Source organism: Aphis gossypii, chromosome 2 (assembly GCF_020184175.1).
Source record: "Aphis gossypii isolate Hap1 chromosome 2, ASM2018417v2, whole genome shotgun sequence".
Lineage (NCBI taxonomy): Eukaryota > Metazoa > Arthropoda > Insecta > Hemiptera > Aphididae > Aphis > Aphis gossypii.
Genome location: NC_065531.1, coordinates 20,663,370 through 20,678,989, shown reverse-complemented (window position 1 = coordinate 20,678,989; position 15,620 = coordinate 20,663,370). Strand labels below are relative to the sequence as shown.

General features: G+C 30.0%; 1 protein-coding gene, 1 long non-coding RNA gene and 1 pseudogene across 4 annotated transcripts; 1 reads left to right on the top strand and 2 right to left on the bottom strand.

The window, feature by feature from the left end:
- Nucleotides 1–2,236: 2,236 nt before the first annotated feature.
- Nucleotides 2,237–5,158, bottom strand: LOC114132603 (UDP-glucosyltransferase 2-like). The gene is made up of 4 exons (XM_027998117.2): nucleotides 4,078–5,158; nucleotides 3,716–3,935; nucleotides 3,412–3,631; nucleotides 2,237–2,624 (listed from the first exon to the last, which is right to left on the bottom strand). Exons 1-4 carry the CDS (start codon nucleotides 4,990–4,992, stop codon nucleotides 2,339–2,341), a joined length of 1,641 nt encoding a protein of 546 aa, XP_027853918.2. The 5' UTR covers nucleotides 4,993–5,158; the 3' UTR covers nucleotides 2,237–2,338.
- On the top strand, nucleotides 4,857–11,808 carry LOC114132607 (uncharacterized). Of its 3 annotated transcripts, none has more exons than XR_007603926.1 (4): nucleotides 4,857–5,002; nucleotides 5,969–6,225; nucleotides 7,889–8,014; nucleotides 11,659–11,792. It is a non-coding gene; the product is annotated as an uncharacterized LOC114132607 (long non-coding RNA). The 3 variants fall into 3 exon arrangements; XR_003593063.2 differs by lacking the exon at nucleotides 11,659–11,792 and adding an exon at nucleotides 8,111–9,241; XR_007603927.1 differs by lacking the exon at nucleotides 7,889–8,014 and having other exon boundaries at nucleotides 11,659–11,808.
- Nucleotides 9,363–14,941, bottom strand: LOC114132600 (UDP-glucosyltransferase 2-like; annotated as a pseudogene).
- Between the last annotated feature and the right edge of the window lie 679 nt (nucleotides 14,942–15,620).

Genomic DNA, 15,620 nt, shown 5'->3' with positions numbered 1-15,620 from the left:
ATTATCAAAGTTAATTTTAGAATCTAAATATAATTTTTGTATAGCCGAGCGTTTTGAACTTAAAAATTCAAAAAACACTATCTTATATTTTATTATTAACATTCAACATGATTATATATAATGTAAACTCATTTTTTTAAATAATTAGGTTTCGGTAATGCAATAATTGGACCATAGATACTTTTTAGGAATTAAATTTCAAAAATCGAACATCAGTACATCTGTACACACACATACACACATAATATATCAGATATATAACTTTAAAGTACCTCAACGCACCACTCGTTCCATTACTACATTTTATGTTTCTTTTTTGTTCTATCAACTACTTGCTAAATGAACCTATAATTAAACGTATTATGCATAATGCCAATTTGGACCTTACTTTTCTCTTTTAGTTAGCTAATAGTTAAATATATTTATTCACTTTGTTATATCACACTTAAACATCTCCATGTATCTTTCTTTAGAACTCATGTATATATGTATATATATTTTCTCTCTCTCTCTCTCTCTCTCTCTTTTTCTTTGTAAACTTATTACCTGTCTCGACTATGTACAAAGGGCCTTGCCCGTATATTCTAAAAAATAAAAAATAAAAATAAATATCTAACGTTATTCGGTAATTTAATGATCACTTACTTTCGGTATGGTTTTAGCGGGTTAAAGGTGTATGCCACCCACGTAGACGACGTTGGGCATGAGCGGTCTCGAAGTCTAGGTCGCGAAATGACTGTTTAAGATGATTATGGATGGATTGACTTTCTGAGCCAGATCATACGGTCTTGCACATGTTAATTGGGTGACTATCTGGTCGTACTTGGTCTTGACCAAGCTATACTTCAACAGAGCTGTATTGGTAAACCTTTGAACAAACGTGCTGAGCACAGCATAGTTGGCCAATATGTTGGACACGGGAGACAGGTTTGACAAATAACCCGTAAATAGCCTTTCGTTGAATGTCATCATTGTTGACGGGATCGAGTAGATTACGGGCAGAACGTGGCATGTAAGAAACGCAATCGAAACTTAATGGCTCGACTATGAGCAAATCGTACCTGTCACTTGTTCTGGAAGCTAACAATTCGGTCATCTCCCGATTACCATGGATAATGGGACAATATAATCAGGCGAGACTAGCTACGAAGTCGATCAACGCAAACGGGTTGCTGATCTGTTTTATCGTCTGCATCACATCTAGGTCGAGCTTCATTGGAAATTTGCGGGACGTATCCGTGTAGTTTTCCCGGTCGCCGTCCGAAAACGGCGTGAAAACAGTAACGTTGTGTCCAGCATCCGTTAGCGATATAAACACCGAGCTCATGAAGTTCCAGTGGCTCTTTCCCGCCACCGTGTCGACGGCTAGTATTCGGACGGCCTCCGAAACCGGAATCTTTTGCAAGTCGATCGATAAACACAACAGTAATGACAGAGAGACCGCGATCGACATTTGAATTTTTTTTTTTATATTTCTGTATAGTATCGGTATTACAAAAAGTAGTATACTGCTCGGTTTAGTAACTCATGGTTACAATATTTGAGTATAAGGATATCAATAATTTATTTATTTATCACTTCTATATGTCACTTCCGTGCGTTCGTACATTTATTATGTGGAAGTACGTGAGCATCCGATCAGATCCGCGAGAGAACTGCAACAACCGACGGACGAGCTTTGATATATAGTAGTATAACACATTTGGCGGGAACCGGTTATTGATATTACAACTGTAATTATATTTTATATTGTATATTTTGTTTTTTTATAGCATACCTACTTGCATACTTTGACTGCGCTTATATAATGGTGAAAAATTGGGTGTTTCAATATCATATACTTCTTAAGCGTTTTAACGTATTATTACGATAATAAAATTGTATTTGTTACTTCACCTAAAACTAGAATGCCAAATTGAAAAATTGATTGGTAATGCAAAATGATGATACAATTTCCAAAAGCTTTATAATCCAGAATATTAACGTGGTTCTTCAAAGATGAAATTTCACTTTTTCATTAAATATTCTGCTCTTTCAAACCTCATCTTCATTAATTATTAATGATAATACTTCTGAATTTGTTTCCCAAGGTTGTCGAATTTTTCACTTTGGATTTCATCAAACCATTTAGATTTTTTAATCTTTTATAAGAGAAAAAATACAGATCAAGGTTTTTTTATTTTATTTGTTTCTAAATTCAAAAAATTACTAATAAATTTTAATAAAAAATACTTCATATGTTGAAATACATTTATTTATTTAACTACCTATTTGATTTTTTTTTCAATAGCATGATATTCCAAAAAAATTTGAATATAATATTTTAAAATTAAATAAGTTACTTAGTCTTAAGTTTTTGGCTTTGTTTATTTTTCAATGCGTATTTATAAATACGTTTTAATACTTTATAAGTAATAAACAATACCAGTAAAATAAAAATTAATATTACAAAAATCACGTCCAATAGAAAATATTGATACCACGTGAGGTTTAGACCTTGATATTTTAAATGAGGAGCTCCTTTATGACGAATGACATACTCAGTCCAATATACGACGGATTGTTGTGGTGTAATCGGTCGATCTTTGAATCGTTCAGAAGCGATTTTTGCATTTATCGAGTAACTAGAAAACACAAAAATAATTGATCGGCTTATATTATCATTATTGTTAAAACCAAAAAGTTTTCAGAAGGAAAATTTTCTTTACAGGAAAAAGTCTTACATCTTGTAAATAATAGTTTGGATTGATTGTAAACAATTTTAAAATGTATATACATTTAAATATATAAATCAAAGGCACGAATTTGTTTCATAAGCAATTAAAATAAAATTTTCACAAAATTCTTAATCACAATATTTTTATACGTATGTAAAATAATAAAATAAACAAACAATGATATTTTCAAATGCAATTTTGCGGTAAAAAATAATACAAACCTATAGATTTACTAATAGTAAAATAAACTACTTAAATGGCAAAATAAAATAATACAAATTTATCAAGATAACCATCTTCACTCAGAATCATTTTTCATAACCCATGATTTATCATTGCATACTTTTCATTCCTATACCTGCTATAGAGTACCTAGATACTTTCGTCTGTTTTTTTTTTATTATTATTTGAAAGATAAAGACTACTCAGATGAGATTGGTCTTCAATTATAAAAACTATATTTCCAAAAATTATGATAAATGTATAGGTATATAATATTTTGAAATATTTTTTTGTGCTGATTTTAAAATTATTTTAAAAGTCAGGCGTAAATTTTACCAAATATCTATTCCACAAGACATGATCCTTTTTTTCTTTAATGTAATTTTTATCGTTGAAAGGTTTTTTTATTTTCCATACCACCTAACTAAAACTGCAAGCTTCAATATTAAATATAAGCTTATTTGAGACTCACTTTTGACTATCGATGATTTTCGATATTGCATTTAATAACGTTTCCTCAGTCACACTCATCAGGTCCAAGGCAATAGCCATTCGGGAGTTAACTAAATTGTCTATGTTTCTCGACTGGTCATAGAACAAAGGAAATCCGAGTACAGGAACACCGCCGTCTATTGCTTCATATACTCCGGATAAACCACCGTGGCTAATAAACAATTTGACTTTCGGGTGCACTGTAATATATTTTAACAATATTATTAATATGTCATTTCTCTTCTAGAAACTAATGGTTTATAATATTATATACGCAAGCGTACAGAGTATATCTCGTTGAGGGAACCATTTTTTTATCATCACGTTTTCCGGTTTGTCCTTCATTTCGCTTTCGTATTTCCACAAAACTCTCTGGGAAACGTTAGAAAATACTTGTTTAAATATTTTTTCGATATGTGCCGGTAATGTCGTTAATTTAACAGTCGAACCAAATGTAAAATAAATCACACCTTCTGGTGCTCCTTCGATGAACTCTAATATGTCCTGAAATGAAAAAAAGAGTTTAAAATAAAATCAATATTATTGCTCATAACGATAAGTCGCCAATCGTTTAATGTAATCCACTTAATTTCGTTATAAGTCGACTTTTCAATGAACCATTAATTGAATGTGATATATTGCTTACATCTGGTAATTTATTTTTAGGTTTCAAGTGAATTCCACCTATCTCGATGACGTTAGGTACTACGGGCCTCGAAGCTTCGGTTATGTGATAAGTGTTCAGAAAGATTATCGACGGGTTGACTTTTGTTGACGATTGGTATCGCCTGGGATTGGTTATTTTCATAATCCAAACGTCATACGTCGTCCTCAGAGTACTGTACGCCAACAAAGCCGCATTTGTGAACCTTTGGACGAACGTCTTTGGCACGGCTTGTAGTGCCATAACATGCGATACGGTAGCGGGGTTCGACACGTGTCCGGTGAGAGAGCGTTCGGTGAACGTCTTCATGGGTGACGGCATCGTAAATATGATTGGCAAGTTTAAAGCATTAGCCAAGTACGACGTACAGTCTAGATTCCGAGTTTCCATAATGATCAAGTCAAACTTCCGTTCGGAGTTACCACCGTTACCGTCATGTACGAGCTGGTCGAACTGTCTATTTTTGTAGACCGTGTCGCAGTACTTGCTGTCCGAGGCTGTCAACATGTAGAAATAGGTGACCGGTCGGCCGTATATCTCCATCGCCTGTTTTAAGTTCAGGTTTGTTTTCACTGGAAACTCTTTCGACATGTCCACTTCCGTGTAGTTTTCCCTATCGCCGTCCGGAAACGGTGTGAACACTGTAACATTGTGACCGGCATCCGTCAACGATCGGAGCACTCCTCTCATGAAGTTCCAGTGACTTTTGGCGCCTACTGTTTGTACGGCCAATATTCTGGCGTTTTCCACCGGCAACACCCATCGACAAGCCGCGATCAACAGGACAAGTGTCAAAACCGCGGACGTGTACAAACCGCTTACCATCATCGTGGTCGTTATGAGGTTTTGCGTGGAATACTTAAGAAGATTTAGCTGATAACTATAATACATATACATAAATTATTAGGTAATTGTTGTCGAATTAATTTTTAAATTGTAATTTTTTTTTATTTGAAATGATGGCCACACTCGCGTCCATTGTCTCCTTCTTACAAACAAATAAAAATAAATGCACCTGTAGTTATTTTTGCGAAAAAATTGTGTAAAAATAAATAGAATCGGATTATTAAGGTTATTAAATCGATTATTCGACATCCTTATAATCGAGTTTTCTTACTAACAATATTTTTCATTCGCATTATTAATTCAAACAACCAATGAATATTATTACATTCGGAGCCAAACATTGATCAAAAATTCGAGATAATTTATCAGATAATTTAATATTCATCATTCGGTTGGTAAAATAGAAAAATAATAATTGTATGAAAAAATCATAAATGTTTTTATTGACCACATCTGCTAAAAGAAATATAAATTGATAATTTCAAAAATATCAAATATTAGTCATTTAATAATACAAATATTTTGAATATGCCTACTTGAAGTTCTCGACGATTCTGATGTATAAAATATCAACTAAGATTTACAAATATAATGGTTTTTATGATACATTCTAAACTTAATAGGTGTTTCTTTACGCCCGGTTTTACGATACATCATTAAAAAATTTAAATATTGATAAAATTCCTCTGAGTGAACACAAATAGCGTTTTTACTTTGTAATTAGATAATAGGTCATTTTACTTTAATTCTTTAATATTAAAAGTAACTCAATTTAATTTGAACCACTAAACTCAACTGTGTTAGAAATTTAAAACTAACACTATAATTGATACGGTGTGGCGATCTCATAAATATCACGCAATACAATAAAAATGTTTGATTAAAATAGTAGCAATAGAATACGTGTTTACCCATATCAAATGATTTTCTTGTTTATTTTGGAGCACTACAATTTTTATCGACATTTTATTACCATCAATACCTATATAAATGTTGAATTAAACTAAAAGTCTAACACGAATTCCAGATTTACCGAAGCAAGCTTTTACGTTTAATCACGTAATATATATTTTGAGTGATTACCATCAACAGATTACTTGAGACAAATCGTACGGTTTCGGAACGGAAGTTGTCAACCCTAATCGTCAAAAGTATTTAGTTTTCAACAGTTGGGTTTCGGTGAACGTCTGACCATTGCACAGCATAATTATGTTTAAAACACACGTTGGATCCGATAAGTGTCCAGTTAAAGTGCACTCTACGAATTTAATCATGATGGATGAGGTAATAATGTGCTACATTATCTGGGAAGACTGTAGCCAGAATTCATTTTTTTTTTTTGTGTTTGTGTAGGAATTTAGCTTTTACATTAAAACACATTATGTTAAATAGTGAATAATTTTTTACCTACTAACTTGTGAGTAAATACCGACTTCCGTAAAACATTGTAAATAAAATCGTACTAAAAATTGGCAGTAGTATAACATCAACCTAAATAGTTTATTTAATTTAATGATGAAAGTATATGTTTCAAATCCTCTCAAAAAATATTTTTGAATTACGAAAAAACAACTAAACTCATTAATCTTCGTTTAAATATCTAATTTTATCCAAATTTTAACTTAAAATGTCTATAAAAAAAATGTGCATCTATAAATTTTTTAAATTTTATAATATTGCATAACACAGGAGAGAAACCTTTTATTATATTTTTGAATATTATCTGTAAAAACTGAATATTGTATAAATTTTAATAACAAAATAATTTGCTCATTTTCATAATTTTTACTAACTTTGACTAAATATTTATGTCAAATTCACATTGAAAAAAATCTTATTTTTATGTCTTAAATATTTTATTATGTATAAAATAATAATTTATAATAGATGGATATACCTATTGAATAAGCTAAAAATATTATTTATAATTTAAAAAGTATATATCTACGCATAATAGAAGATATAAATTAGTACCTACATCATATTTTATAAATAATTGTTTTTTATAAAATGTATGCAATAAATAATAATAGATATTTTAAACATTTTAGACTTAATAATTAATGTACTATTTTTTATGTAGTAAAGATTTAAAAAAATGTCTATGTAAAAATAAACATTTATCAATAAATATTAGGTAATGCAAAACTGGAGGAATGTTTTGAAATTCTAATTTTATCACCCGAACTTATATTACAGGTCTAATAAATAATTTCATTTTTGAATTTTGATTAAGATCTAAAATTGTCTAAGTAATATTTAACTAATACTTTATCAATAAATTAATAAATCTCTCCGTAATCTTTATGATTGAACAATTTGAAGTGTTCGGTGCGCTAGTATTTTACCGTCATTATCAGTTCACGATTATATTAACACAGTTAATATTTTATTTACAGCACACTAGTTAGTTTACGTATAAATTAATTGGATACCTATACATTATACACTGCATGTTCATACGGATAAGGTTTACATTAGTCTGTTAATACGTTAACACCCATCATTGTAAAATCAATGAATTGCATAACTCTGCTTAGAAGTCAGTATCTAAAACATACTTTGTATTGTAAATTATCGGCACGTCAAACACATCAGTCACCAAGTCCAGTAATGGGTTCGAGTACAATCGTAAAGTCCAATCGATCGTTTCCTCCGTAGTTGACTCACTTTATTTCGTCGAGTTGTTAGTTCCCATAAATTAAGTCGCAATAGAATCTGTTTTACGAGCCAATAATATCATGTAAACGAAGGCGGCCAGTTCGCTGAAATTCGATTACTTTGTTCATCGATAAATAATCATTACCGATTACTTCCGTATTATAGTTTTTGTGGTCGTTTTCCGGAAACCGCGTAATCAACTCACATCCTAATTCCTAACAGATGCTTAGAAAACGTACGTTAGCGTAAACGAACAATTTTAGATGTACTACTCTATCTGTTATAGGTCACACAGGTTTATCAGCTATTGTAATTGTATAATATTCATTACATTTACATTGGTTAATAGCGGAATTAAAAACCAAGATATTGAATACACTCGTCGATACAGATATAACAAAACATATTATATGTAAGTAGTTAATAATATGCATATACAATTAAACTGAATAACTTGAGTGTTTGTATTGTAAAACAATAAAAAAAATAAATACTCAATATTTTCCAGAGTTCGTCGATTATGCGTCCCGGACACTGGTAAACGATTTTTTTCCTACCTTTTCTGTATTCCGATTGCGTCTTATTATACAGTAGCAATAGTAGATAAGCGTAAATTGACATGATAAATCTAATATATGTCACATATGATGTAAATATATGAAAATATTAGCCACATGGATTTTGTGAAAGCTTTCATTCAAAATTCAACTCTTTTTTCTATACATCACATCCGAATATTCATCAATTTCTAAAAAATCAAATGTCTTAAATCAATGTCAGATAGATACACATATAAAAATAACGTCTAGTCATAAATGTATATCTGTAAGATGAAGAGTAAAGTATACAAAAAAAAACAAGAATTTATTGATGAACAAATAAACAACTTAAAAAATAAAATTACATATTTTATCTTCTTTACATTATCTTAAAACTATTTCACTTAAAAAACCTTTTTTTTTTTTAAATGACGTATTCGCTAAGTACATAAATGTATTATTTAAATTATTAAATTTATTATATTTGGATTGATTTTTGTATAACTATTATTTTTTATAACATTAATGACTGGCTAGAAATGTATTTTTTGAGTTCTTTAATAATTAGAAAATTAAAATACAAAAAAAGTGTATATTTTCCACTTCAAAGAAAATATATATAAATTGTATTAAATAGGTTTTCGGTTTTTTGCCATTATTTTGTAATAATTTACGTTATACATTAAATACCTAAAATGTTGTGTTAAATCAAAATTATATAATACATCGTAGTTTATTATAAAGTATTATACAACCCATATAATTAACTGTAAAGTAATAATGAGTTAACATTATAATTCATGATGGTATTTAGCATTACCTAAAATTGGTTAGAGTCAAAAAATCAAAATATCTGTACCCAACCGAAACAAATATAAATATATGTTAAAATGTAATTTTTTATATCAATAATAATTTGTATTTGATAACAACATAGTCCAAATTCGGTATCACAATAAAATAATAATTATTTTATATATGACTTAAAAATGAGAGTATCTACAATATTGCCATGGCCTTTCCAAGAGAATCGTATCTATTAGTTTAGTCTCTGAACTTGAATGTGTTTAATATATTGATTAAAATATATATATTTTCTAGTAATCTATTTCAGGGCAGAGCTATACCAAAATGTCGATCCCATCGGTACCTTTTCTGATTTAAAAAATATACAGAATACAGATCAAGTTTTTTTATTTTATTCAAAAATTAACAAATAAATTAATATGTAGGTATATATACTTAATTTATTGAAATACAATTATTTGATTAACTAGGTATTTAATTTTTTTCAATAACACGATATTCCAACAAAATTTGAATATAATATTTTAAAATTAAATAAGTTACTTAGTTTTAACTTTTTGGATTTGTTTATTTTTCAAAGCGCATTTAAAAACACGTTTTAATACTTTATAAGTAATAAACAAGACCAGTAAGTAAAAATTAATATTACAGAAATCACGTCCAATAGAAAATATTGATACCACGTGAGGTTTAGACCTTGATATTTCAAATGAGGAGCTCCTTTATGACGAATGACATACTCAGTCCAATATACGACGGATTGTTGTGGTGTAATCGGTCGATCTCTGAATCGTTCAGAAGCAATTTTTGCATTTATCGAGTAACTAGAAAACACAAAAATGATTTATTGGATAATACTATTTTTGTTGAAGTAGGTACACAGATATACAGAAGTTGGAGGTAAATAATAATCAGACCGGACATATATAATATAATAATAAGTATAATTAAACGATGTACAATAGTGTTATAAGGCGTAATATAAATCAACGATTAACTGCGTGTATACCGACTATACTACAACATACATGCTATATTATTTATAATAATGTATAGTCAGCGTCTGCTGAACTACAGTATGAACATTTTACTTATACACTATATGATATAGGGTGTTTTGTTTATAATTCCAACAATTATCATCATTGTTAAAACCAACAAGTTTTCAAAAGGAAAATTTTCTTTACAGGAGAAAGTCTTACATCTCGTAAATAATAGGTAAATATTGATTGTAAGCAATTCGAAAATGTAATGTAATTTTATTCTTATGTAATTCCTATAGATATTTAAAATAATATTATATATACATCATATGCACGAATTTGTTTCATAAGCAATTAAAATAAAATTTTCACGAAATTCGTAAACACAATATTTTTATAGATATGTGTTCAAAATTGAACAAAATTAGAAGATAGTTAAATGAAAAATATTTTTGTTGAAATTTAATGATTTAATTCGTGATTACTTAAAATTCTAGGTATATTATTTTACTTTAAACAAATAATGATATTTTCAAATAAAATTTTGCGGTAAAAAATAATACAAACCTATAGTTTTACTAATAGACAATAGTAAAATAAACTACTTAAATTGCAAAATAAAATAATATATATTTATCAAAATAGTCTGACAGACCATTTTCACTCAGAATCATTTTTCATAACCCATGATTTATCATTGCATACTTATCATTGCTATACCTGCTATAGAGTACCTAGATACTTTCGTCTGTTTTTTTTTTTATTTTAAAAATGAAGACTTCTCAGATGGGATTGATCTCCGATTATAAAAACTATATTTCCAAAAATTTTAATAAATGTATATATATTATTTTATAATATTCAATATTTTGAAATATTTTTTTGTGCTGATTTTAAAATTATTTTAAAAGTCAGACATAAATTTTACCTAATATCTATTCCACAAGACGTGACCCTTTTTTCTTTAATGTAATTTTTATCGTAGAAAGGTTTTTTATTTTCCATACCACCTAACTAAAACTGCAAAGCTTCAATATTAAATATAAGTTTATTTGAAACTCACTTTTGACTATTGATGATTTTCGATATTGCATTTAATAACGTTTTCTCGGTCACACTCATCAGGTCCAAGGCAATAGCCATTCGGGAGTTAACTAAATTGTCTATGTTTCTCGACTGGTCATAGAACAAAGGAAATCCGAGTACAGGAACACCGCCGTCTATTGCTTCATACACTCCGGATAAACCACCGTGGCTAATAAACAATTTGACTTTCGGGTGCACTGTAATATATTTTAACAATATTATTAATATGTCATTTCTCTTCTAGAAACTAATGGTTTATAATATTATATACGCAAGCGTACAGAGTATATCTCGTTGAGGGAACCATTTTTTTATCATCACGTTTTCCGGTTTGTCCTTCATTTCGCTTTCGTATTTCCACAAAACTCTCTGGGAAACGTTAGAAAATACTTGTTTAAATATTTTTTCGATATGTACCGGTAATGACGTTAATTTAATAGACGAACCAAATGTGAAATAAATCACACCGTTTGGTGCTCCTTCGATGAACTCAAATATGTCCTGAAACAAAAATACAGTGCAAAATAAAATCAGTATTATAGTTTAATGTAATCGAATTAATTTTGTTGTAAGTCAACTTTTAAAATATGAACCGTCAATTGAATGTGATATATTGCTTACATCTGGTATTTTATTTTTAGGTTTCAAGTGAATTCCGCCTATCTCGATGACGTTAGGCACAACAGGCCTCGAAGCTTCGGTTAAGTGATTAGTGTTCAGAAAGATTATCGACGGGTTGACTTTTGGTGACAATTGGTACCGCCTGGGATTGGTCATGTTCATAATCCAACCGTCGTACGTCGTCCTAAGCGTACTGTACGCCAACAAGGCCGCATTGGCGAACCTTTGAACGAAGGTCTTTGGCACGGCTTGTAGTGCCAAATAATGCGATACAGTAGCGGGGTTCGACATGTGTCCGGTGAAAGAACGTTCGGCGGCAGTCATCATGGGTGACGGCATCGTAAATATGATTGGCAAGTTTAAAGCATTAGCCAAGTACGACGTACAGTCTAAGTGCCGAGATTCCATAATGATCAAGTCGAACTTCCTTTCGAAGTCACCGCCGTCGCCGCCGTGTACGAGCCGGTCGAACTGTCGGTTTTTGTAGACCGCGTCGCAGTACATGCTGTCCAAGTCTGTCAACACGTAGAAATAGGTGACCGGTCGACCGTATATCTCCATCACCCGTTTTAGGTTAAGGTTTGTTTTCACTGGAAACTCTTTCGACGTGTCCACTTCCGTGTAGTTTTCCCTATCGCCGTCCGGAAACGGCGTGAACACTGTAACATTGTGACCAGCATCCGCCAACGATCGGAGCACTCCTCTCATGAAGTTCCAGTGACTTTTGGCGCCTATTGTTTGTACGGCCAATATTCTGGCGTTTTCCACCGGCAACACCCATCGACAAGCCGCAATCAACAGGACAAGTGTCAAAACCGCGGACGTGTACAAACGGCTTACCATCATCGTGGTCGTTATGAGGTTTTGCGAGGAATACTTAAGAAGATTCAACTGATAACTATAATACATATACATATTAGGTGATTGTTGTTAAATTAATTTTTAAACCGTATTTTTTTTTATTTAAGATGATGGTCAAACTCTTGTTTGTTATCTCCTTCTTACAAACATAATAAAATAAATGGACCTGTACTTATTATCGTGTTAAAATTGTGCATATATAAAGTTTTCTCACTTACAATATTTTTCATTTGCATTATTAATTCAAACAACCATAAACCAATGAATATTATAATTATTTAATAGATAAATTTGGTAATTTATCAAATAATAAAAATATTTTGAATATGCATACCTACTTTAAGTACTCGACGATTGTGATGTATATATCATCAATTAGGCTTTACAAATTTAATGGTTTTTATGATACACTTTAAAATTAATAGACGTTTCTATACGCCCGGTTTTACGATACATCATTAATAAATTTAAATATTGATAAAATCCCTTTGAGAGAACATTAATAGCGTTTTTACTTTGTAATTAAATAATATTAACTTTAATATTAAAAGCAACACAATTTAACCTGAACCACTAAACGCAACTGTGTTAGAAATTTAAAACTAACACTACAATTGATACGGGTGTGGCGACCTCGTAAATATCACGCAATACAATAAACATGTTTTATTAAAATAATAGCAATAAAATACGTGTTTACCCAAATCAAATGACTTTCTCGTTTATTTTGGAGCACTACAATTTTTATAGACATTTTATTACCATCAATACCTATATAAATATTGAATTAAACTAAAAGTCTAACACGAATTCCAGATTTATCGAAGCAAGTTTAGACGTTTAATCACGTAATATATAATTTGAGCGATTACCATTAACAGATTACACGAGACTAATCGTAAGCTCTCGAAACGCATGTTGTCGACCCTAATCGTCAAAAGTATTCAGTTTTCAACAGTTGGGTTTTGGTAAACGTCTGACCGTTGCACAGCATAATTATGCTTAAAACGCACGCTGGGTCCTATAAGTGTCCAGTAAAAGTGCACTCTACAAATTTAATCATGATGGTTGAGATAATAACGTGCTACATTATCGGGAAAGAATGTAGCCAGAATCGCCCGAACTTATACTACAGATTTAATAAATAATTTCATTTTTGAATTTCAATTAAGTTGTAAAATTGTCTAAATAATATAGAGTGGCGAATTCTCCAGGCATGCGCCGCATGCTTAGAAATAAAAACGTTATTAATCAAAATACAAAAATTATTTTATAATCAATAATATATTACGTATTTCAAAAGAAATAAAATATGTTACATTATTTCATTTATTTCTGTTATACTAAGGTATCTGTGTTTATCTTTATTCTAACATTTAATGACAGAGCATGCGATAAATGTGTGTGCAAAGTTATACGACCCTTGTTATCGCTGTAAAAAAAACTAGTTACTCCGAGAGCCCCTCTACTAGCAGCCACGTATTAATCTTCCGGAACATGCTCATTCTGTTGCGCTTTGTCAACGTAATTTATAAAATTTACATGTACGAGTAAATGACAATTTTTTTTTATTTTAGTTAAAAGAGTTAGTCAATTACAAATATTAAAGTATTATTTAAGTAAGTGCTATTTTATATAATATATATTAAATTAACGTCTTATTTATAAATTAATACAAATATGTGTATTATTTATTAATTATTAACTAAATAGAACTATAATACATTATGATAAATGAGCATGCCCATACATCAGAGTCAGCATTCGCCACTTATAATATTATATAACTAATACTTTATCAATAAATTAATAAATCTCTCGGTAATCTTTATAATTGAACAATTTGAAGTGTTTGGTGCGTTAATATTTTACCGAAATTATCAGTTCACGATTATAATATTGACATAGTTAATATTTTATTTACAGCACACTAGTTAGTTTAGGTATAAATTAATTGGATGTCTAATGTGTACATTATACACCGCATGCTCATATGGATAATGTTTACATATTATGTTAATTGTTAATATGTTAACACCCATCATTGTAAAATCTATAAATTTCATAAGCTCAAAAGTCAGAATCTAAAACATACTTTGTATTGTAAGTTATCGGCACGTCAAACACATCAGTCAACAAGTCCAGTACCTAATGGGTCCGAGTACAATCGTAGCGTCCAATCGATCGTTTCTGCCGTGGTTGACTCCTTTTATTTCGTCGAGTTGTTAGTTCCCATAAATTTAGTCGCAATAGAATCTGTTTTACGGGCCAATAATATCATATAAACTAAGGCAGCCAGTTCGCTAAAGTTCGATTACTTTGTTCATCGAGAAACAATCATTACGGTTTAGTTCCGTATTATAATTCCTAACAGATGCTTAGAAAACGTACGTGAGCGTAAACGATCCAATTAGATGTACTACTCTATCCATTATGGGTCACACAGGTTTATCAGGTATTGTAATTGTATAATATTCATTACATTTACATTGGTTGATAACGAAATTAAATACTTAGATAATATTTAACACACTCATCGATACATACGCATAACAAAATACATTATAATATGTAAGTAGTTAATGTGCATATACAATTAAACTGAATAACTTGTGTGTTTGTAAAACAGCAATAAGAATAAATACTCAATATTTTCTACTTCAAGGAGAATATGTATGAATCGTATTTAATAAGTTTTCGGTTTTTCGTCATTATTTTGTAATTTAGGTATATTTTGTTATACATTAAATAGGTACCTAAAATTTTGTGTCAAATCAAAATTATATTATAATATAATTATCGTAGTTTATTATAAAGTATAACTACCTATATAATAAACTGTAAAGTAATGATGATTAAACATTATAGTTAGTGTTGGTAATTGGTATTTAGTATTAACTATAATTGGTTAGAGTCAATAAATCAAAATATCTGTACCCAGTCCAAAACATGTATAAATATATTATGTTAAAAAGTAATTTGCTATTTCAATAATAATTTGTATTAGATATCAGGATATCATACGAAGTCAGTTTGTCTCAGTTTGAACTTCAAATTCGATATCACTGCAATAGTATAATCATTTTTTTATATAGGTACTACTTAAAAATTAGAGTACCTA